Source organism: Bombina bombina, chromosome 6 (assembly GCF_027579735.1).
Source record: "Bombina bombina isolate aBomBom1 chromosome 6, aBomBom1.pri, whole genome shotgun sequence".
Classification (NCBI taxonomy): Eukaryota; Metazoa; Chordata; class Amphibia; order Anura; family Bombinatoridae; genus Bombina; species Bombina bombina.
The window spans coordinates 71,633,520-71,658,331 of NC_069504.1; the positions used below are offsets into that span (position 1 = coordinate 71,633,520).

The following is a 24,812-nucleotide window of genomic DNA, read 5'->3' on the forward strand; positions in this document are numbered from 1 at the left end:
ACGTGCTTTGCTAAATAAAGTCTACATCTAACAGGCACCTTTCATATTGTTATATTCTGCTCTTCATCACATAATACTATGCTACAAACTTCCCCAGTTGCTGGAATAATATAATGTAAAAATGTTCTGCCATTGAACAAAAAGGAATGTCCCATAGTCTAATGTTTCAAGAGTCTATTTCTAAATATACAATTAACCTCTGAGTTGCCAACCGGCTAAACATGTGTCAGGGAAAATGAATAAAAAAAAATGTCATTAACACTATTGGAAGCAGAAAAAAAATATAATTATCCCATTTTCTGTCTGTTCCAATGCTTATCTACCTGCAATCTCGCTGTATTAATCCTCATTATGGTTTTATGCATGTTTAATTCGTTTACTGTGCTCGATATTACCACTTCATTTGGAGAACTATTCTGTGAATTCCCCATGCTTGTTGTAATATGATTACAATTACCACCTGAATCGTCTGTTTCTTCACCTCTAAGAACTAAATTAATACCTTTATGCAGAAGAACCTGAGCCGGCATTGCTTAACATAGTGTGAATTAAGAGAGTGTAAAGTCGAGGGGGTTTATAATAATTGCGGCTTTTTTCATAATTAATATTCTCCTTATAATAAATTATTTAATTTCAGTGTGTGCCTGGCTTCCTTCGCTATTTATATTGCCCTAGAAATTAAACTATTGGTGGCCAAACAGGGCTATAATGCTCGTAAATGTCTCATCTACAAGGGCGTGGCCAGTTTTAAAGGGATATAAAACCCCATTTTTTTTTTTGAGATTTACACAGAGCATATGATTTTTAAAAAAGTTTCCAATTTCCTTCTGTTATTAAATTTGTGTTGTTATCATGTAATTCTTGTATTCTTTGGTGAAGAGATATGCTGCCCTCTAGTGCTCTTGCATATGGATGCCATTCTTGCAAAACTGCTGCCATCTAGTGCTCTAGATCCGTGCACACTCCTGAGCTAATGTCCCTGCTGTTCAACTAAAAATATCAAGAGAATGAAGAAATTTTGATAATAGAAGGGAATTAGAAAGTTGTTTCAAATTGTATCTTCTGTCTGAATCATGAAAGACATTTTTTTTAATGTCCCTTTTAAAAAATTGGAGTATCTGGTCTGAGTTGCAAAAAAATGTCAGTTTTCTCAATGGCAAACCATAGTAGGCCCAAAACACCTAATAGGACATTGAGGTAAAATGATTCAAATAGTCTATGAGCAAAAAATGCTTCTAGAGAATGTAGATATGCTGCGGATGCAGGGCTATGTAGATATGCTGCGAATGCAGGGCTATGTAGATATGCTGCGGTTGCAGGGCTATGTAGATATGCTGTGCGCGCATCATGGACCCACGTTTAAATACTGCACCTATTCAGAGAGCTAGAAGTGGTTTCTGTGATACAAATGAGGCATCAATGATATACAGTTTGTCACGAGACCTACACAGCATATGTACATATACCCCTGAAACAGTGATAGCCTGTACAAGAAGCAATCTTTCATATATTTCAGTTGCCATTGTTTTGTCCTTTTAAACTTGCTGTGATAATGTACAGTAAGGTCGGTATGAAATCATTTCTTTTATTCTTTAAAGAGACATACCCATATTATAAATCACTTGAAAGTGATGCACCATTTCTATAAAAAAAAAACTGACTAGAAAATGTAACATGAAAATGTAAAAAAAGAAAATATTTTACCTCAAAATTTCTTATGCTCACCAGAGTAAGTGCTCTTTGAGTGGTTATTCTTCAGCTACTCTTTTTATATGGTGTAACGAAAAAACAACAAAAAAAAAAAAAATCAACATCACCATTTTGCTTTACCATTTGTCATAATCTCATGAGATTTAATAGTAAATTTCCATAATCTGAGGAGAAAAATAAAGTGCTCTACTGCACATGCCAGATGCTTGCTCCCTTGCAAGTTCTAGGACAAGCATCCTAATTGGCTGTTTAATATCCTTTTACAGTGGGATTTGGCTACTGAGGAAATATTGATGTAAAATATTCCTTCTTTACATAGAGATGTTCAGGTGGAATTTTCTAATCAGCTTTATACAGCTATGCTGCATCACTTTCAAGTGAATCAGAATTTTGGTAACCTGTCCTTTTAAAAATATTCAAGGATCAATTGGCGATTTATTTTGTGTCTTGTAACAAACTTGATCCTACATTGTGAGTGTAAGACTAATTTCGCCCTTGTTCTTAATGTCATATCCCTAACTAATACTTTAGTACTCTTGCTTTTTTTCTTGCCTATTTTATTCTCATAACATTTTCAAGCATTACCTAAACTCTTTCGCTTTTTCTCCTCTGCAGGTTGTTGTTTCGTAACGTTTTATACAAGAAAAGCTGCATTGGAAGCACAGAACGCATTGCACAATATTAAAACTTTACCTGGGGTGAGTTCATTATTCTTATGCTTGACACTTTGTCACCATTAAGTGCCATTTATTTGTTCTGGTTATTGTTAAGAAATAGCTCTTTTTCCAGAGAGCCACTGGGCACAATGTAAGGAACTTACTGCATGCGCTGACTGTAGGCAGTAATGGAACGGAGGCAAAAGGATGTCAAACTAATCCCTTAATTGTCTCAGCTAGATGGCTTTGTCTACAAAACTGTGAATGTACTTTAGGCTATTGCTAGGAGACTTTACTACTTTACAGGTGTAATAATGTCTTCCTATGGAATTTATTTTCTTTGCTTTAAATGTTTTTGATATAAAGTCCTCACTAGAGTCATGAAAAATGTAACCCCTTGTCTTCCTGAGAAAGCTTTAATACATCATGTATCAGCAAATGGCTGTAATGAAGATGAAAACAAAAAGCAGCTAACATGGCTGTGGGAAATATTGTTCAAGGGTTTACAACACAATGTGCCATTGCTATAAATAAGTGTAAATATTTGGGGTGGGGGGGGGGTTAGGTTTAAAAAGACAAAGCCAGGACATTGTTTTCATTATTAACAGATGTGATGCTGTTTTCCAGGTTCCAGGTTTTTTCTTTCAAGGTGTTAAACACATGCACATGAACACACACACAACTGGTAATAGTCCACTACTCCTGGATGGGTTTACTAATTTATTAATTTTAAAACCTAGGTTATACTGAGGGTATCTTAAGGAGAGTTGCTGCACATATGTAAACACATTAGCACTGGAGTGCAGTGAAAGCCAGATTTCAACATGGCGGCATTAAAGGAAGGGGGGGGGAATAAACCCAATACTATTCTTTTAAAATGTATTTAGTGATTAATGTCCCTTTCATAAAACCATAACCTAGGGACATCTCCCATACTCCAAACTGCCCAACATTTTGTGGGATTTTCACTGCTTGTGAGCTCATCTGCCTGTCCCATCCACCATACCAGAAATTAAAATTAAAGACAATCTAAACTCAGCCATAAATGTTATGACTCCTCCCCTGAACTATCATTCATCTCTCCTGCCCCCACCTCGATCTTGTAGATTTAAACATAGAAATGTTGAGGTGCATGCATCTGTTTTATGATTGGTTAATCAGTCTGTACTATTATATATATATATATTAATGTTGATTTCACTATTAAAACTTAAGAATCACCCTAAGTCCAACTTGTTCATGGCCAGCAAGGCTCAGAGTGAATTACTGGATAATATATACAACACTTTAAACATGAAAGTATATATTTATTATTGGTAAAGATTGTTTCCCTCAAACCAACATCAATTTCTGAAGCTTTGAGTTTAAGGGAAAAAAATGTCAAAAACACGAAAAATAAACCAATTCAACAATTCAAAATAGATGGAGGCAGAAAGAAAAAATATTTTTCTACTCAAAATAAACTTTATTAATATGCACAAACATTAAGCAAGTTGCATTTTATACCAAAGCTAGTAATTGCATAAAAATAGATGTGGCAGTCTTTCAGAATAGATGCCATACACAGTATCATTTAATTAGATAATTTAGCTTGAGCAGCATTAATTGGGTTAGTAAGCCTTTGAGATATTAAAACCTGACGCTTTTCCTTAGGGGATAATTACCATCTAGACAACAAAAATGCACAAGAAGAGTTTTTCTTTTTTTTCTCTCTAGGCCTGCAGCATTACAATGTTGATCTTGTATAAAATACAAACCAAATATGAATACACCTATACAATAATATATACTTGATTATTAAAGGGATAGTAAGCACCAAAAATGTTATTGTTTAAAAAGATAGATAATCCCTTTAATACCCATTCCCCAGTTTTGCATAACCAACACTGTTATAGAAATATACTTTTTACCTCTGTAATTACTTTGTATCTGAGCCTCTGCTGACTGCCTCCCTATCTCAGATCTTTTGACAGACTTGCATTTCAGGCAATTTGTGCTGACTCTTAACTCCGCATGCATGAGCACAATGTTATCTATATGAAAAACACATGAACTAACGCCCTCTAACAGTGAAGAACTGTCAAATGTATTCAAATAAGAGGCGGCCTTCAAGGGCTTCGAAATTATCATAGGAGCCTACCTAGGTTTAGATTTCAACTAAGAATACCAACAGAACAAAGCAAATTTGATGATAAAAGTAAGATAGAAAGTTGTCTAAAATTACATGCCCTATTTGAATCATTAAAGTTTAATTTGGACTTTACTATCCCTTTAAACAGATAGGTATACAAAGACATACAGATAGATGGAATAATGGATGTAGATGGTTAGATAGATATAGTAGATAGTGATAGAGATATATAGATGGATAGTTAGATATAAACAGATGGACAGAGATTGAGATAGCTAGATATAGATGGATGAATAGACGGATAGATAGATAGATAGATAGATAGATGGATAGATAGATAAAGATGGATAGGTTAATATAGATGGATAGATAGAAATAGATGCATAGTTAGATATAGAAGGATAGATAGAAATGGATGGATAGTTAGATATAGATGGGTAGATATAAATAGATGGATGAATATCCTTAAAAAATAACTTTTATTGTAGCGATAAAAAACAAATACAGGAAGCTTCCAAGTTAGATCACAAAATGGGTGCAGCAAATAGGCTTATTATTATGGGAGGGAGTTTTTCTGACATACAGGTGACACTCTGGACGATTCCAGGACTTGTAAGAGACATTATTGGTCTGTATATTGACTTTGTTTTGAATATTATACATTCTCAAGCACAGATTATTTAACAACAAAAACCAATATACTCTAGCAACACACAGTCTAAGCTAGATAACAGATATTGTTACCTTGTCAAAGTAGATAGTAAAAATAAGGGGGGGTGAAGAGGTCAGGATAGGGAGAGAGGGGTAGATAAAGGTAGATAAAGGAGAAATTTTTTTCTCCCCACATCACATCTCCCTCCGCACAACACAGTTGAAGATAATCTTAAACAGAAAGAAAGGAGGGGCATCAATGTATGGGTCGAAAGATATTTATTTGTCCCTGTTATAGATAGAATATCCCACAAGGCTCAATTAGTTGTGTGGATGTCCAATGTGCCATTTACCAAGTGGACATGGTCCACTGTTCTTCTTATATAATTAATAATATCTAGTACTTGTATTTATTAAGTAAGTTTCTCCTTTAGCCAGGCTCTCGCTATCACCAACTTACATGCCTGAAAGACAGTAATCATGTTTTTCATGTTGAAATTTGCCCAGTCTGTGATGATACAAAGCCATAGGGGCAAGAACTCTATGGCAATCAAGTTTTAGAGCATATATGAATAATCCTTCTCCATAATGGCTGGATCTTATAATAGCTGTGGAACCATGTGCCATCTGACCATAGTATAATTCATACAAGGTTATGTAATGGATGGCTTTGTTGTGCATGATGGCCTTTAGCCAATTAGAACCTGAATTAGTTATAGATAAGTCTCTCCCCCACTGAATAATGGAATGGGACTTTACACATTTAGGACAGTTTAGTAACAGTACGTAATGTGTTTTGTAAGTGGTTTGTAAAGTTGTAAAGTAGGCTTCCATCTAGTTTCCCAAGGGGATAGTAAGAGCATTTGTATGGTAGAAAACCCCCAGATGCGCAACAGGGAGTATAAGCGTTTAACTCAAAATAATACTTCACAGGAATCTGCTTACTACTAGTAACTCTGAATATAGGACCATACTATGTGACCATACTATGTGAGTCATAAAAATCACTAACTGTTGATATTTCAAACTGATCTGATATCCTCGGATGGGCCTCAGGGACGCCTCTGATAGAATTGTAATGATTTTTATGTGGTTTGAATAGAAATACTTAAAAATCCTATGCTCTTCCTACATATCTATATCTGTTGATATAAATATATAGGTATAGATATATATTTTACAAACACGCACACATACATATACTATGTATATATAAAAAGTAGTAGATAGCGCACTCCCACTCGCCAGAAGCTGTAGTGCCAGAGTGCAAAAAAAAATTGCATACACAGATCCATTGATTGCACTCTCTAGGTTTAGGACACTGCAAACTTTAATGCGTGATGTTTCGGGGCATTCACCCCTTCCTTAGATGTCTGAGGAAGGGGTGAATACCCTGAAACATCACACATTAAAGTTTGCTGTGTCCTAAACCCAGAGAGTGCAATCGTTGGATCTGTATATATATATATATATTATATATATATATAAATATAAATATTCTTTAAATCGATGAAAAGTTGATCAAACAGCGCCACAATATACAACCACACAAGCTTCTACTCAGAAAGGCGAAATCTCCCAACCAGATTCCGAATGAACAATAAGAAAAATGCCAAGAGTCAGCGCTACAGTATCCCTATTGGGGGATATAGTGCTTAAGTTGGTGTCCACGATCAGTGAATAAATAATATGTCCTATAGTGTATAAAATTGATTTATAAAATTAATAGAATTTAATAGGGTTACAATGTAGAACAAATAAATATATAAAAAAAAGTGGTTATATAAGACAAATAGATATATAAGGCAAATTAAAATTAATAGTATAATGATAACAATGTATCGATAGAATGTCTACAGAGCCTATCGTTCTATTGAACCTAGTAATCCTAAACTAATATTGATGAAAGCAACCAGGATTGCAATTAGTCAGAATATATTATGTCTGATGTATAGAAGTCCAGGTGTGTGTCCATATGGAGGGGTTCCAAATGAAAGTCCAAATAGTGTTCCAATCCTATTATGTGATTCAGTGTTGGTGATGGAAAAAACTTGTGTGAGTGAATCCAATAAAAGAAAAATCCTCAAAACTCAAAAAATTGTGAAATAATTGAAAAATCAAAAATGAAATGAAAAAATATATAAAAATATATAAATTTGTGAAAAAAGTGATAAGTGGCCAACAATGAAAAAATGGTGAAAAGTAATATAAGGTGTACACCTAAAAATAGTTCTAAAAATTATTCAAAAAAGAGATCCTTTGGCGATGTTTTAAAGGACTGATAATACGTATCTAAATTTGACGTGTATAATTTCTTAAATTAATCCTTGGTATCCTAAAAATGAGTGATATCCCAAATGTAATAAAAAAATGGTGTAAGTGTTCTAGTAATTAGTGATGATCCTCTTCCAAATGTGAATTTTGATAGTGTATGATGACATCAAGATCCTAAAAAAATATAAAAATGGACATAGTGCAATAAAGCTACTACAAATGGAAAATATAGGTATTTTATTCACCAAAAGGAGCCTGAGCCGTAATACCAGTATTAGTCTACGCGTTTCAGTCCGCAGGGACCTTTCTCAAGACTGGTATCGGCTTTCTGATAATCTTACCTTAAATGAATTATGTTATCCAATTGGGCATCCCGAAATTTGCGCCATAAAATTTGTGCCAAAAACATTATTAAGTTCAGGTATGACCCATGTGCAATACATCGTGCTTGCCCCGGAAGTGTTGTGGATTATATATCTCCTATTGAAATACATCATGGTAATCTTCTGTGTGTACTAGCTTACCGGATGTTTTTACCGGATGTACAATCTAACCGGAAGTGACGTCATATCTTATACGTGCACTTCCGGTTTTGCGTCGTTATGTTGGGTGGCGCGTGTATCTTGGCGGCAATAAGCAGATGGCTTAGATATGTGGGGCTTAAGTGGAAGAAGAGTATATTAAAAAATATACATAAAATGTAAATGTAAAAAATTGTATGAATGGTATTGTTGGCTCAGTTTCCTAGGTGTAAAGGTGTATCTGTACATTGACATTTTGCATCTTCGATGTAAATTAGTTCATTGAAAAATGCACAACTGCGTATAGGACAATGTTTATCTATGGCAAGACATAACTATGAATGACAATTTAATATATATACAAACATTTTGCACGATGATGCATGCTTTGTATATAACCTACAGGGAGTTCAGAATTATTAGGCAAGTTGTATTTTTGAGGATTAATTTTATTATTGAACAACAACCATGTTCTCAATGAACCCAAAAAACTCATTAATATCAAAGCTGAATAGTTTTGGAAGTAGTTTTTAGTTTGTTTTTAGTTATAGCTATTTTAGGGGGATCTCTGTGTGTGCAGGTGACTATTACTGTGCATAATTATTAGGCAACTTAACAAAAAACAAATATATACCCATTTCAATTATTTATTTTTACCAGTGAAACCAATATAACATCTCAACATTCACAAATATACATTTCTGACATTCAAAAACAAAACAAAAACAAATCAGTGACCAATATAGCCACCTTTCTTTGCAAGGACACTCAAAAGCCTGCCATCCATGGATTCTGTCAGTGTTTTGATCTGTTCACCATCAACATTGCATGCAACAGCAACCACAGCCTCCCAGACACTGTTCAGAGAGGTGTACTGTTTTCCCTCCTTGTAAATCTCACATTTGATGATGGACCACAGGTTCTCAATGGGGTTCAGATCAGGTGAACAAGGAGGCCATGTCATTAGATTTTTTTCTTTTATACCCTTTCTTGCCAGCCACGCTGTGGAGTACTTGGACGCGTGTGATGGAGCATTGTCCTGCATGAAAATCATGTTTTTCTTGAAGGATGCAGACTTCTTCCTGTACCACTGCTTGAAGAAGGTGTCTTCCAGAAACTGGCAGTAGGACTGGGAGTTGAGCTTGACTCCATCCTCAACCCGAAAAGGCCCCACAAGCTCATCTTTGATGATACCAGCCCAAACCAGTACTCCACCTCCACCTTGCTGGCGTCTGAGTCGGACTGGAGCTCTCTGCCCTTTACCAATCCAGCCACGGGCCCATCCATCTGGCCCATCAAGACTCACTCTCATTTCATCAGTCCATAAAACCTTAGAAAAATCAGTCTTGAGATATTTCTTGGCCCAGTCTTGACGTTTCAGCTTGTGTGTCTTGTTCAGTGGTGGTCGTCTTTCAGCCTTTCTTACCTTGGCCATGTCTCTGAGTATTGCACACCTTGTGCTTTTGGGCACTCCAGTGATGTTGCAGCTCTGAAATATGGCCAAACTGTTGGCAAGTGGCATCTTGGCAGCTGCACGCTTGACTTTTCTCAGTTCATGGGCAGTTATTTTGCGCCTTGGTTTTTCCACACGCTTCTTGCGACCCTGTTGACTATTTTGAATGAAACGCTTGATTGTTCGATGATCACGCTTCAGAAGCTTTGCAATTTTAAGAGTGCTGCATCCCTCTGCAAGATATCTCACTATTTTTGACTTTTCTGAGCCTTTCAAGTCCTTCTTTTGACCCATTTTGTCAAAGGAAAGGAAGTTGCCTAATAATTATGCACACCTGATATAGGGTGTTGATGTCATTAGACCACACCCCTTCTCATTACAGAGATGCACATCACCTAATATGCTTGATTGGTAGTAGGCTTTCGAGCCTATACAGCTTGGAGTAAGACAACATGCATAAAGAGGATGATGTGGTCAAAATACTAATTTGCCTAATAATTCTGCACTCCCTGTAGTGGAAAATTTGTATATATATATATATATATATATATATATATATATAGGTATTACACTTGATGGTCAATTGATATTCCATACTTAAATCTTAAAATGATAAGTATCTCTACACATTGTGCGGAGTTACCCTGCGATATTTTAGATTCAACCTTGAGAATCGGTTGTCCTAAGGGTCCAGAAACATAATAATAATAAATTAATAATAATACATACCAGCAATCCAAATTGTAATAGATAAATACACAATGTACTCCTATATTATCTATATTATATAAGATATAAGATGAATGGGTATGTTATATATCTATGTATCAACTTGGCATTCGTTATCAGTCCAGAAGTAGGCTAATAGATTGGGAAATGTAAGGAGAAAATGGAGTGAGAACATATACCTCAAATGGTCCACTTTCCTCACCCATTACACATCATGGGTTAATCCACTGTATTATTGCCACTGAATCTGTCATATACTCTCGAGTGGAATAGGGTATGTGAGAAAAGAGGGGGAGAGAGAAAGTTCATAGTGAAGTTGATTCTGCTCTTTTCATAATAAATGCAATATTTCTGTGCTGCTGTTTAAGCCTTTGGGAAAAGTGCAATCTAAAAGGAAAATCCACTTTGATTCCACTTTTAGAAGTTGTCTTTCAAAATCCCCCTCTCCAGTTTTTCATTGGTCTACTAATACTATATATTTAAAGGTTTTATTACTACCTTTATGTATTTCTTTAAAGTGCTTGTATAGTGGGAAATCTTCTTTTCCCCATTTTATCTGTAGAAGGAACTCGCAGATTCTGTTTCTAAGTTTCCTAGAAGTTTGCCCTACATATTGTAATCCGCATTCGATCAGGTATATAATGCCTGTATCCTGACATCTAATAACCTCTTTCATATTGAAAGACTCATGTGTGACCTTTGATTTAAAGGTGTAACCTTTCTTGCCATGTTTACAGGCTTTACATGAGTGACATGGAAAGAAGCCTTTTATTTGTTTACCATATGGATCGTTTATTTTGGTCTTTTTAGTGATTATAGGAACACTTGGGGCAATTATTGTTTTAAGATTTTTCGTTTTCCGATATATAAACGTGGGAGATTCATTTAAATCTTTCCCAATGATATTATCCTCTTTGAGGAAGTGCCAATGTTTTTTAATGATTTTTTCTATTAGGAACCTATTTTCACTGTATTCAGAGATGAAAGGCACCTGTATGATGTTGTCCCCATCTGGAATCTTATCTTTATATTTCAACATGGACCCTCTATCCATTATCTCCACCTCCTCTATTACATTGTTTATAGTTTTTTCATCGTATCCCCTGTCCACAAACCTCTCTTTTAGGATTTCTGATTGTTCTCTCCATTTAACTATGTCAGAACAATTCTTCCTGATTCTCATTAGCTGCCCTTTCGGGATATTCGATTTCCATCTGTGATGGTGACAGCTGGTCTGGTGGATATAGTTACTACAATCTACATCCTTAAAGTATGTAGAGGTTGAGAGTCTTCCTTTCTTTATGTTTATATTTAAATCTAGAAAGTGAATGTTTTTCCTACTTAATTCGTGTGTGAATTTCAGATTCATTATGTTGTTATTCATCACACTTATAGTGTGTTGTAGGTCTTCGACAGACCCTCTCCACACAATGAGGATGTCATCTATGTATCTCTTGTAGAGGACCAGGTCTGCGCCTGCTGGGCAGGAGTCCCAGAATATGTTCTCCCATTTGCCCATATATAAGTTTGCATAACTAGGCGCAAACCTGGTCCCCATGGCTGTTCCACATGTCTGGTTGTAGAACACTCCTCTATCGTGAAAATAATTATGGCTAAGGATATAAGAGATACCTTCCAGAATGAACTCTCTCTGTTCTGGACTGAGTTCACTATCTTTTTCCATAAAGTATCTTACCGCTTCTATACCCAAGTCGTGTGGGATAATTTTTAGAACTATTTTTAGGTGTACACCTTATATTACTTTTCACCATTTTTGCATTGTTGGCCACTTACACTTTTTTCACAAATTTATATTTTTATATATTTTTTCATTTCATTTTTGATTTTTCAATTATTTCACAATTTTATGAGTTTTGAGGATTTTTCTTTTATTGGATTCACTCACACAAGTTTTTTCCATCACCAACACTGAATCACATAATAGGATTGGAACACTATTTGGACTTTCATTTGGAACCCCTCCTTATGGACACCCCCCTGGACTTCTATACATCAGACATAATATATTCTGCATAATTGCAATCCTGGTTGCTTTCATCAATATTAGTTTAGGATTGCTAGGTTCAATAGAACGATAGGCTCTGTAGACATTTTATTGATACACTGTTATCATTATACTATTAATTTTAATTTGCCTTACATATCTATTTGCCTTATATAACCACTTTTTTAATATATTTATTTGTTCTACATTGTAACCCTATTAAATTCTATTAATTTTATAAATCAATTTTATACACTATAGGACATATTATTTATTCACTGATCGTGGACACCACCTTAAGCACTATATCCTCCAATAGGGATACTGTAGCGCTGACTCTTGGAATTTTTCTTATCACCTTCGACTTTAACTCAGTTGGTCTAGCACAATTTCGGGTTAGCATGCGAGTGATAGATAGAAAAATATTTATTTAGCTCGCCCCATAGAAGTCTATGGGGAGATGGAGTGAGAACTGTCACGATATTTGAAGTCCTTAAGTTAGCACGACTGAGTCTTTCACTTGATCGCTAACATTTTATTTTCAAGTTCTAATAACAGCACTAATCTGGGAGCGCTAGTTTGCACAAAATCTCTCTCTCTCTCTTTCTCTCTCTATATATATATATACACACACACACACACAATCTCTCTTTCTTTCTTTCTCTCTCTCTCTCTCTCTCTCTCTCTCTCTCTCTCTCTATATATATATATATATATATATATATATTGTGTATATATATATTGTATATATATATTGTGTATATATATATATATATATATATATATATATATATATATACATATATATATGTATATATATACAGTATATACACACAAATGGGGAATTAGGACTGACTCAATAAATCAAGGATACAAGATGCGTTACTTATGTTTATTTGTTATTACCTTTTCTTGCTGTTTTACTCAATCACTTTTAAAGTGTTCAATTATTGTATATGTCATTGTAACTAAATGTGTTTGCTTAATTGTCTCACTTGAGAATCCTGTTATTTATAGAGGAGCTGTGTAGTGGAGTAATCACTGACTTTCTATGCCAGATAACAGCGTAAATATACAAATATTTATTTAGTGACATTCCATCCATTTCCAACGCTTAGAAGAACATTTATTGGAATGATTTTGCTTATTAAAAACATTGAAGTTTTTTTTTTTATAGAAAAAGTTTTTTTTGTGTTTCTGTGAATGAATGTGCTCTTTTATTTTTATATTTGTGGAGGCATATCGTTGTCCTCCAATAGAGCTTCAATATCCATTTAAACAGGTTTAATTTTACCTTTTGTCAAGCAAAATTATTTTTTAATGTTTAAAGGGACATAAAGGCAGAATAATAAATAATAACAAAATTCTGTTATGTTCTAGAACATATTATTGTATCACCATTGCTTAAACCAATGGGTTAAACACATAGGGCTAAATTACGAATGGAGCAGTAGTTTGCACTCTCACTCGTGTGTTAATTTCGCTAGACTTCGTCTTTTAGTGCGCGTCGGGGCAGAGCACGTATTTCAAGTTGAAAGTACTAACCTGACATGCGCAAAAAGTTGAAGTTAGAATGTAGACTTCAGTGGAGGGCGAAAAGTGGAATAAAACCTAACACCCTTACTCGCGCGCAAACCCAATCGCTAACCCGACATGAAATATGAATTTTCACATTGCAGAATATGTTCTATTTATTCATAAACCCATATTTCTACATATATCTGATGATTTTTTGGTAAAATATATATCTACAGTTCCCTCCGCTAACATTGGCACTCTTGGAAAAAATTAGCAAAGAAGGCTGTGAAAAATTGTCTTTATTGTTTAACCTTTTGATCTTTTGTTAACAAAATTCACAAAAATACTCTGCTCTCATGGTAAATACATAGTTAAACACTTTATTAAAATTAATATTGCAGAAATATTATTTTTCATATTTTCAGCTTCTTGACTACAATGGGCTTCAATGCACTTATATATATTATATATATATATATATATACTGTATATGTCCCACTCTATATATATATGTAATTGTATACATCAGTATTTATGTGTTTATATGTGTATATATATATATATATATACAGGGAGTGCAGAATTATTAGGCAAGTTGTATTTTTGAGGATTAATTTTATTATTGAACAACAACCATGTTCTCAATGAACCCAAAAAACTCATTAATATCAAAGCTGAATAGTTTTGGAAGTAGTTTTTAGTTTGTTTTTAGTTATAGCTATTTTAGGGGGATATCTGTGTGTGCAGGTGACTATTACTGTGCATAATTATTAGGCAACTTAACAAAAAACAAATATATACCCATTTCAATTATTTATTTTTACCAGTGAAACCAATATAACATCTCAACATTCACAAATATACATTTCTGACATTCAAAAACAAAACAAAAACAAATCAGTGACCAATATAGCCACCTTTCTTTGCAAGGACACTCAAAAGCCTGCCATCCATGGATTCTGTCAGTGTTTTGATCTGTTCACCATCAACATTGCGTGCAGCAGCAACCACAGCCTCCCAGACACTCTTCAGAGAGGTGTACTGTTTTCCCTCCTTGTAAATCTCACATTTGATGATGGACCACAGGTTCTCAATGGGGTTCAGATCAGGTGAACAAGGAGGCCATGTCATTAGATTTTCTTCTTTTATACCCATTCTTGCCAGCCACGCTGTGGAGTACTTGGACGCGTGTGATGGAGCATTGTCCTGCATGAAAATCATGTTTTTCTTGAAGGATGCAGACTTCTTCCTGTACCACTGCTTGAAGAAGGTGTCTTCCAGAAACTGGCAGTAGGACTGGGAGTTGAGCTTGACTCCATCCTCAACCCGAAAAGGCCCCACAAGCTCATCTATGATGATACCAGCCCAAACCAGTACTCCACCTCCACCTTGCTGGCTTCTGAGTCGGACTGGAGCTCTCTGCCCTTTACCAATCCAGCCACGGGCCCATCCATCTGGCTCATCAAGACTCACTCTCATTTCATCAGTCCATAAAACCTTAGAAAAATCAGTCTTGAGATATTTCTTGGCCCAGTCTTGAGGTTTCAGCTTGTGTGCCTTGTTCAGTGGTGGTCGTCTTTCAGCCTTTCTTACCTTGGCCATGTCTCTGAGTATTGCACACCTTGTGCTTTTGGGCACTCCAGTGATGTTGCAGCTCTGAAATATGGCCAAACTGGTGGCAAGTGGCATCTTGGCAGCTGCACGCTTGACTTTTCTCAGTTCATGGGCAGTTATTTTGCGCCTTGGTTTTTCCACACGCTTCTTGCGACCCTGTTGACTATTTTGAATGAAACGCTTGATTGTTCGATGATCACGCTTCAGAAGCTTTGCAATTTTAAGAGTGCTGCATCCCTCTGCAAGATATCTCACTATTTTTGACTTTTCTGAGCCTGTCAAGTCCTTCTTTTGACCCATTTTGCCAAAGGAAAGGAAGTTGCCTAATAATTATGCACACCTGATATAGGGTGTTGATGTCATTAGACCACACCCCTTCTCATTACAGAGATGCACATCACCTAATATGCTTAATTGGTAGTAGGCTTTCGAGCCTATACAGCTTGGAGTAAGACAACATGCATAAAGAGGATGATGTGGTCAAAATACTCATTTGCCTAATAATTCTGCACTCCCTGTACAGTGGGGGAAAAAAGTATTTAGTCAGCCACCAATTGTGCAAGTTCTCCCACTTAAGAAGATGAGAGAGGCCTGTAATTTTCATCATAGGTATACCTCAACTATGAGAGACAAAATGTGGAAACAAATCCAGACAATCACATTGTCTGATTTGGAAAAGAATTTATTTGCAAATTATGGTGGAAAATAAGTATTTGGTCAATATCAAAAGTTCATCTCAATACTTTGTTATATATCCTTTGTTGGCAATGACAGAGGTCAAACATTTTCTGTAAGTCTTCACAAGGTTGTCACACACTGTTGCTGGTATATTGGCCCATTCCTGCATGCAGATCTCCTCTAGAGCAGTGATGTTTTGGGTCTGTCACTGGGCAACACAGACTTTCAACTCCCTCCAAAGGTTTTCTATGGGGTTGAGATCTGGAGACTGGCTAGGCCACTCCAGGACCTTGAAATGCTTTTTACGAAGCCACTCCATTGCTGCACGGGCGGTGTGTTTGGGATCATTGTCATGCTGAAAGACCCAGCCACATTTCATCTTCAATGCCCTTGCTGATGGAAGGAGGTTTGCACTCAAAATCTCACGATACATGGCCCCATTCATTCTTTTATGTACACGGATCAGTCGTCCTGTTCCCTTTGCAGAGAAACAGCCCCAAAGCATGATGTTACCACCCCCATGCTTCACAGTAGGTATGGTGTTCTCTCTCCTCCAAACACGACAAGTTGTGTTTCTACCAAACAGTTCTACTTTGGTTTCATCTGACCATATGACATTCTCCCAATCCGCTTCTGGATCATCAAAATTCTCTCTAGTATACTTCAGATGGACCCGGAAATGTACTGGCTTAAGCAGGGGGACACGTCTGGCACTGCAGGATCCCTGGCGGCGTAGTGTGTTACTGATGGTAGCCTTTGTTATGTTGGTCCCAGCTCTCTGCAGGTCATTCACTAGGTCCCCCCGTGTGGTTCTGGGATATTTGCTAACCATTCTTGTGATCATTTTAACCCCACGGGGTGAGATCTTGCATGGAGCCCCAGATCGAGGGAGATTATCAGTGGTCTTGTATGTCTTCCATTTTCTAATTATTGCTCCCACAGTTGATTTCTTCACACCAAGCTGCTTGCCTATTGCAGATTCAGTCTTCCCAGCCTGGTGCAGGTCTACAATTTTGTTTCTGGTGTCCTTCGACAGCTCTTTGGTCTTCACCATAGTGGAGTTTGGAGTGTGACTGTTTGAGGTTGTGGACAGGTGTCTTTTATACTGATAACAAGTTCAAACAGGTGCCATTAATACAGGTAATGAGTGGAGGACAGAGGAGCCTCTTAAAGAAGAAGATACAGGTCTGTGAGAGCCAGAAATCTTGCTTGTTTGTAGGTGACCAAATACTTATTTTCCACCATAATTTGCAAATAAATTATTTCCAAATCAGACAATGTGATTGTCTGGGTTTGTTTCCACATTTTGTCTCTCATAGTTGAGGTATACCTATGATGAAAATTACAGGCCTCTCTCATCTTCTTAAGTGGGAGAACTTGCACAATTGGTGGCTGACTAAATACTTTTTTGCCCCACTGTATCTGTAAATATATATATACACATATAAATACATAAATATCTATGTATACATACATGCACCTCCCTCTAATCATGGGCCCTGACATTTTGAAACCTATGTTACACTGCAACTATTTAAAGGAGAGTTGCTGCACATGTACGAACACATCAGCACTGGAGTATAGTGAAAGACAGATTTCAACATGGTGGCACTCATGGCCAGAGGAGGTGGGGAATAACGTCAATACTATAGGGCCGATTTATCAAAGTCTGGTGGACATTGCTGAATGCCGACAGCATTTAACATTGCACAAGCAGTTATAGTGAACTGCTTGTGCAATGCTGCTCTCTGCAGACCCGATCGTATAGTATGCAGCCTCAGGGGCTCGCGCGGAAACAGGGGCATCAGGGGTCATTCGGCCCTTGATAAATCGGGCCCTATGTTTGTAAAATGTTTTTAGTGCTTAAAGGGACATGCCACCCACATTTTTTCTTTTATGATTTAGAAAGAGAATGCAATTTTAAACATCTTTCTAATTTAATTCTATTATCTAATTTGTTTTATTCTCTTGATATTCTTTGATGAAAAGCATATCTAGATATGCTCACTAGCTGCTGATTGGTTGCTGCACATAGAAGCATCATGTGATTGGCTCACCATGTGCATTGCTTTTTCTTCAAATAAAGATATTTAAAAAATGAAGCAAAATAAATAATGGAAGTAAATTGTAATGTTGTTTAAATTTCTATTCTCTATCTGAATCATGAAAGAAAGATTTTGGGTTTAGTTGCCCTTTAATGTCCATTTAAAGAGACATACAAGTGAATAAGAATTAGATAACATAACAGAAAAGTTATTCGAAAACCTGTCGTAAGTTTTCAGAGAAGCATTTATTTCCAAAAATCAGCATGTTGCAAAAGAACGTACTTCTAATACACTGGTTTTCAAGCCTGTCCACAGGCCTCCCTTACGGGCCAGATTTTAAAGATATCTGAACTTGAGCACAGGTGAAATAATCAGCTGATTAGTAACCATGGTTATTTTACCAGCTCTAATCCAATGTAATCCTGAAAACCTGGCCTGTTAGGGAGGTCTGAGAACGTTTTGAAAACCAGTGCTCTAATAGAATGTGACGTTCACTGCTGTAGATTTCTAATTCACCTTTATATCTCTTTATATACATTTAGTAAACAGTGACAAATCCAAAGAATAAACTAGAAAGTGGAGCTAGTTTATCTTCACTCGATTTGATAAATAATTTCCAGTGGTATCAATTACTTGCAGCTTAGCAATAGGTTCAGTGTCATGTTTTCATGTTTAAAGTCACTTTGAGGCTGAGGAAGCACAGCCTATTACATGTTACCATTTTGCTACATTTAACTGCCTCTTTGAGACCACTTATAAACTGATATAATATTACGGCTTTTTACAAAATTTACTGTTACTTGCATAACTTGCTAGCAGATTTTTTTTTATCAAGAGCTCAAGAGTGCATAAAGTTTCATTGCTAGATAAAATATATCAAGGAAAAAATGTATTTTGCTAGATACCAAATGTTACTCCAAGGGCATATACATATTATTTATCTGCTAATCGCTCTAGAAGTATATATTTTAACTAGTTTACTTTTGTAAACTATTGTTTTTACTATCAAAATATAGATACACAGATTTATATTACCCAACAATAGCCTTTAATAATGGGCACATATAATGTCAATGTATCTGTCTGTCAGTGTGTCTGTCCATCCATCATCTACCTATCTATCTATCTATCTATCTATCTATCTATCTATCTATCTATCTATCTATCTGTCTATCTATTCTTTCTATTTATCTAATCTATCTATTCATCTGTCTGTCCATCTATCTACTGTATTTAATTTGTCCACTATCTGTCTGTCCATCCGCCTATCCTTCCATCTCTTCAGCCATTCATGAGCTAAATTGTCAGTTGCTTCTTTGATAGGGGTTTTATTACTTAGGGCCAGCTTATGAGTGGAGCCCAAATGTTTGTGCACGAGCAATAAGGGGTTTATCGTAGGTTTTTGCCATGGTGAGTTTATCACTCGTATTACAAGTTGAAAGTAAACGCAGTCGCTTGAGCGCAATTCAAGTTAACGCTCTTCGGGTTAGCGTGTCCTCAGAGCTCTGGTTAATTGTTATGCAAAACAAAAAAAGTCTCACAAAACGCATCAAAAATACAATATGTATTTCCAGACATATAAACACATATATACACATATATACACATATAAACACATATATACACATATATACACATATAAACACATATATACACATATAAACACATAAATACATATGTACAAATATATAGAAGTGCAATGGAGCCCATTGCAGTTAATTAGATGAAAACATGTGAAAGCATATTTATTCAATATTAATTTTCAATAAAGCGTTATACTGTGTATTTACTGTAAATATTTCACATTCCAATATTCTGCACATAGCAGAATATGTTCTAAGTATTTTTAATTAGATATTCGCTTAAAATATCTGTATATATCTATACCTATATAATCATGTATATGTATATATATATATATATATATATATATATATATATATATATATATATATATATATATATATATATATATATATATATATATATGTAGGGATAGATATATACTGTGTCAAAATACCATCAGATATATGTAGAAATACTTTTTTATGAATAAATAGAACACATTCTTCTATGTGAAGAACATTGGAATGCGAAATATATTTTCATGTCAAGTTAGCACACATAGAATATGCAATCGGGTTTATGCGCTAGTAGGGTGCTAGAATTTTCCCCCACTTTTTTTTCTCCATTGACCTCTATGGGGGAATAGGTTATCGTGCGTGCAATATTCTAAGTTCGGCTTTTTGCACCCGTCAGGTTAGCGAGCAAACCAAACAATTTACTTTCAACTCATGATATGAGCGCAACCAATGCCCGCATAAAGCTTCTAGAAAATGTGCTCCATTCATTATCTGGCTCTTAAAGGGACATTATACACTCCTTTTTTCTTTGCATAAATGTTTTGTAGATAATCTATTTATATAGCCCATTAAGTTTTTTTTTTAAATGTATAGTTTTGCTTATTTTTAATTAACATTGCTCTGATTTTCAGACTCCTAACCAAGCCCCAAAGTTTTATGTGAATACCGTCAGCTACCTACTCCAGCTTGCTCCTGTTTGTATAAAGGGTCTTTTCATATGCAAAAGAAGGGGGAGGGGGGAGTGTCTTATTTCCCACTTGCAGTGGGCTTTCCAGTTACCTTTTCAACAGAGCTAAACTGAGAACTTCTAAGTAAGTTTTTAAACAGTTTTATACTGGATTTTTATATCAGTATCTGTGCATATTATGCTTTATAGTAGTGTCTATTACATGCAGTTATATGAAAATGAGTGTATACTGTCCCTTTAATAACACTATAGAAACACTTGGAAATGTTTTTCCTGAAGACATTGTGCTTATACAGTAAATGAAATGCTTTCAGTAAGCAATGACATATCTCAAAGTAGATAGCACAAAATAGCTTCAAAGTATTTTTTTTTCAGAGTTCAGTTGAATCGCATTCTATGTAATCAGCCTTTGATCCAGTATTCCAAGACTGACAATAAGGAAATGTATCCAGTGTTTGCAATTCTACTCAGGATTCTTGCCCATAGGAAATATTGTTGCTTCCAAAATGCAACAACCATGATGTCACATTAAACACAATGGGGCATATGTATCAAGCTCCGTATGGAGCTTGATGTCCCGTGTTTCTGGCGAGCCTGCAGGCTCGCCAGAAACAGCAGTTATGAAGCAGCGGTCACAAAGACCGCTGCTCCATAACCTGTCCACCTGCTCTGAGCAGGCGGACACACATCGCCGGAAATCAACCCGATCGAGTACGATCGGGTTGATTGACACCCCCTGCTGGCGGCCGATTGGCCGCGAGTCTGCAGGGGGCGGCGTTGCACCAGCCGTATTCTGCGAGGTCTGGTGGATCAGGTCCGCCAGACCTTGATAACTAGAGGCCAATGTGACTATTATTATTATTATTATACTTTATTTATGAAGCACCATCATATTCCGCAGCGCTGTCCATGGATACAGATCATTTAAATAAAACAATAGTATAAAACTTCTAAGACTAAGAGACAGGACAGAATTTACAAACACATACAGGAGGAATCGAGGGCCCTATTCCCGTTGGAACTTACAATCTAGAAGGGTAGGAGGTTGGGAAACATGAGGTGAGGACTGCAAGAGTGAGAAAGATGTTAATGCAGAGTTAGAGGAGGGAAATGTTGTTAAGTAAAATGAATATTATTGAGTTGGGTGGTAGGCTTCTCTGAATAGAAAAGTCTTCAGATAGCATTTAAAGGAAGAAAGATTTGGGCAAAGCCTGATAGCAAGAGGGAGAGTGTTCCAGAGGGTAGGTGCTGCACGACAGAAGTCCTGCAGTCTAGCATGAGAGGAGGTGATAGTCGCAGAAGCAAGGAGCAGGTCATTGTTGGATCTTAGTGGGCGGGCTGGAGTATACTTGTTGATTAGAGAGGATAGGTAGAGGGAAGCGGAGTTGGTGAGTGCTTTGTATGCAAAGGTGAGAATTTTTAATTTAATTTTGCTGTGTATGGGGAGCCAGTGAAGGGACTCACAGAGAGGTGCAGCAGATACAGAGCGGCGGGAAAGGTGGATCAGTCTGGCAGAGGCATTTAGGATGGATTGAAGAGGGGAGAGGCGGGAAAGAGGAAGGCCAGTAAGTAGGTTATTGCAGTAGTCAAGTCGGGACTACAGTATACCTTGTGTGGTGCATGACTTTATCATAGAACTAGTCCTACATGTAACCACCAACCTTAACTACATTCACTAACAGACACTACCAGGCCATACACCCTAAAGCCAATGCCTATCCCTAGCCATTACCCCAGTCCCTAATTGTAACTCAATGGTCAATAAACCTTACCCTAATATGGCCCGACATTCTCACATTTTGTCAGGGGCAGCAAGATCTCTACACACTCCACAAATAAGTATGAAATATGGTCAGTAATGATATTTTGGCAATAGACTATTATTCCTATAGGTTATTTGTAGAGTACCAACAGATTCTGCAGCGCTATCTATAAGAGTCATCCAACACTAATCTTCAATGTATACAAAATGGACACGTTTTATAGGTTCCTCTGCTTAAATTCCTCACCTTTGTTTATACTGGAAAATTCTGAATCTCTTGCATATTTGTTCTAGAGAATTGCAAATAATATAGCGGTAATAGTCTACCACTTAAAGGGACAGTCTAATCAAAATTAAACTTTCATGATTCCAGTAGGGCATGCAATTTTAAACAACTTTCCAATTTACTGTTATCATCAAATTTGCTTTGTTCTCTTGGCATTCTTGGTGCAAAGCTAAACCTAGGTAGGCTCATATGCCAATTTGTAAGCCGTTGAACTGCCTCTTATCTCAGTGCATTTTTACAGTCTTTGACAGCTTAACACTGCTAGTTCATGTGTGTCATATAGATAGCATTGTACTCACTGCTGTGGAGTTATTTAAGAGTCAGCACTCTCATTGGCTAAAATGAATGTCTGTCAAAAGAACTAAAATACGGGGACAGTCTGCAGAGGCTTAGATACAAGGTAATCACAGAGGTAAAAAGTACATTTATATAACAGTGTTGATTATGCAAAACTAGGGAATGACTAATAAAAGGAGTATCTATCTTTTTAAACAATAAAAACTGTCCCTTTAAGATACAAAAGACAGACATTTGTATTTTCCATATTGGTGTTTATGTAACACATTCATTGGAGAATTTCCAGTGGTTTCTGCATATTTATCTATTAATTTTATTTTATAGAACTCCTTATCAGCTTCCTTATACTTTTATGCAAATTCCCTGTAGTGATCATTATCTATATTGTTTTTATAGTATACAACGTTCTTGTGTTATTATGAGTCAATAACTGTTTTGATTTTCTTTACTTTCGCTGTATAGTTTTGGTTCCCTTTCTTATTTTCAATATTGTTTTCTTTTTAAATCAGTGAAACCCACATTTTATTTTTAACATACAATTTATCATTGAGTAAGTTGCAGCATCGTGTTTTTATTTTTGAGAATCGTATTAACTTTCTTTTACTAATTTTGATCTCTCCAATGACAGATTACAGGGACACGAAACCCAATATTTGTCTTTCATGATTCAGAGAGTACATACAATTTAAAAAATATTTTAAATGTACTTCTATTATCAAATTGAATTAATCCTCTTGGTATACATTGTTGAAAAACTTGTAAGTAGGCCTAAGAGTGTCTGCATCAGGCATCCTCAAATTGACCCTCCAGAGGTTTTGGAACCAGAGGCGTAACTAGAAACCACAGGGCCCAGGTGCAAGAATCTAAGAAGGGCCCCCCACCTCCCCCCCCCCAAAAAGTGAATTTGATACATATCTTTTTTTTAATCAGATTACATGTCTGCAAAATGAGATACCCTGTGCCCACAGTCTGTGAGATGGTCTGACCCCCTATTATTATAGTGGCACTGTTTAACCCACCAGTACTGTATATAGTGAGTCAGTGACACAGTCTGTAATCTGTCGGTGAGATGGCTGGCCTGACCCTAACCACCCCAGTACTTTATAAAGTGACCACAGTAGTCTGTGACATGGTCCTGCCCCCCGTACTGTATATAGTGGTACTGTATAGTGACACTGTTTACCCCCTCCCCCCATGCTGTAGTAACAAGGTCTGTAATTTGCTGGTTCCACAAACATACACACACATACACACATACATGCATAAATACACACACAGTCACATACATACACACACACATACACACACACACATACATACATGCATAAATACACACAGTCACATACATACATACACACACATACACACACACACACATACATACATGCATAAATACACACACAGTCACATACATACACACACATAAACACCAATGGGTAATACAGAAACACTAACCCTGTGTAGTCAGAGACACTAGTGAAGCATCATGTCACATCCACATGATATCAGTGCAGGCAGTGGCAGGTCAACATTTTTTTTATTTATTTTTTTAAGCTGGGCCCCCACCCTTGGGAGCCCAGTCACAATTGCGACCTCTACACCCCCTGTAGTTTCGTCCCTGTTTGGAACTACATTTCCCATGATGCAATGTTTGTAACAATGTTATACACATAGTGCTGATGACACTTCCCAAGTCCCTTTACACTGGTTCAGTTTCACTTTATCTCTCAGTGTTTTTTCAGTAATCTTATTTTAATCTGATCTAAATAGCTTGTCCGCCCTATCAGAAACTGCCCCTGTGGATTTCTGCTGCAACATATCTGATGCATTGTGTATCTAGATTTCTTATTGTAAAATATAATTAGCTCTTTTCTGACTTCTCAGTGTTATTTTCTTTTTGACATTGTATGACTCTTATGTTAATTGCTAATT

The 24,812-nt window shown here is 36.3% G+C and overlaps 1 protein-coding gene across 19 annotated transcripts in view; it reads left to right on the forward strand.

The window, feature by feature from the left end:
- Positions 1–24,812, forward strand: part of CELF2 (CUGBP Elav-like family member 2) — a 639,346-nt gene that overhangs the window by 386,426 nt on the left and 228,108 nt on the right. For all 19 annotated transcript variants that reach the window (XM_053716441.1, XM_053716446.1, XM_053716442.1 and 16 more), the window contains exon 3: positions 2,326–2,408. In XM_053716441.1, coding sequence (XP_053572416.1) covers positions 2,326–2,408 — 83 coding nt within the window. The remainder of the gene's footprint in view (positions 1–2,325; positions 2,409–24,812) is intronic.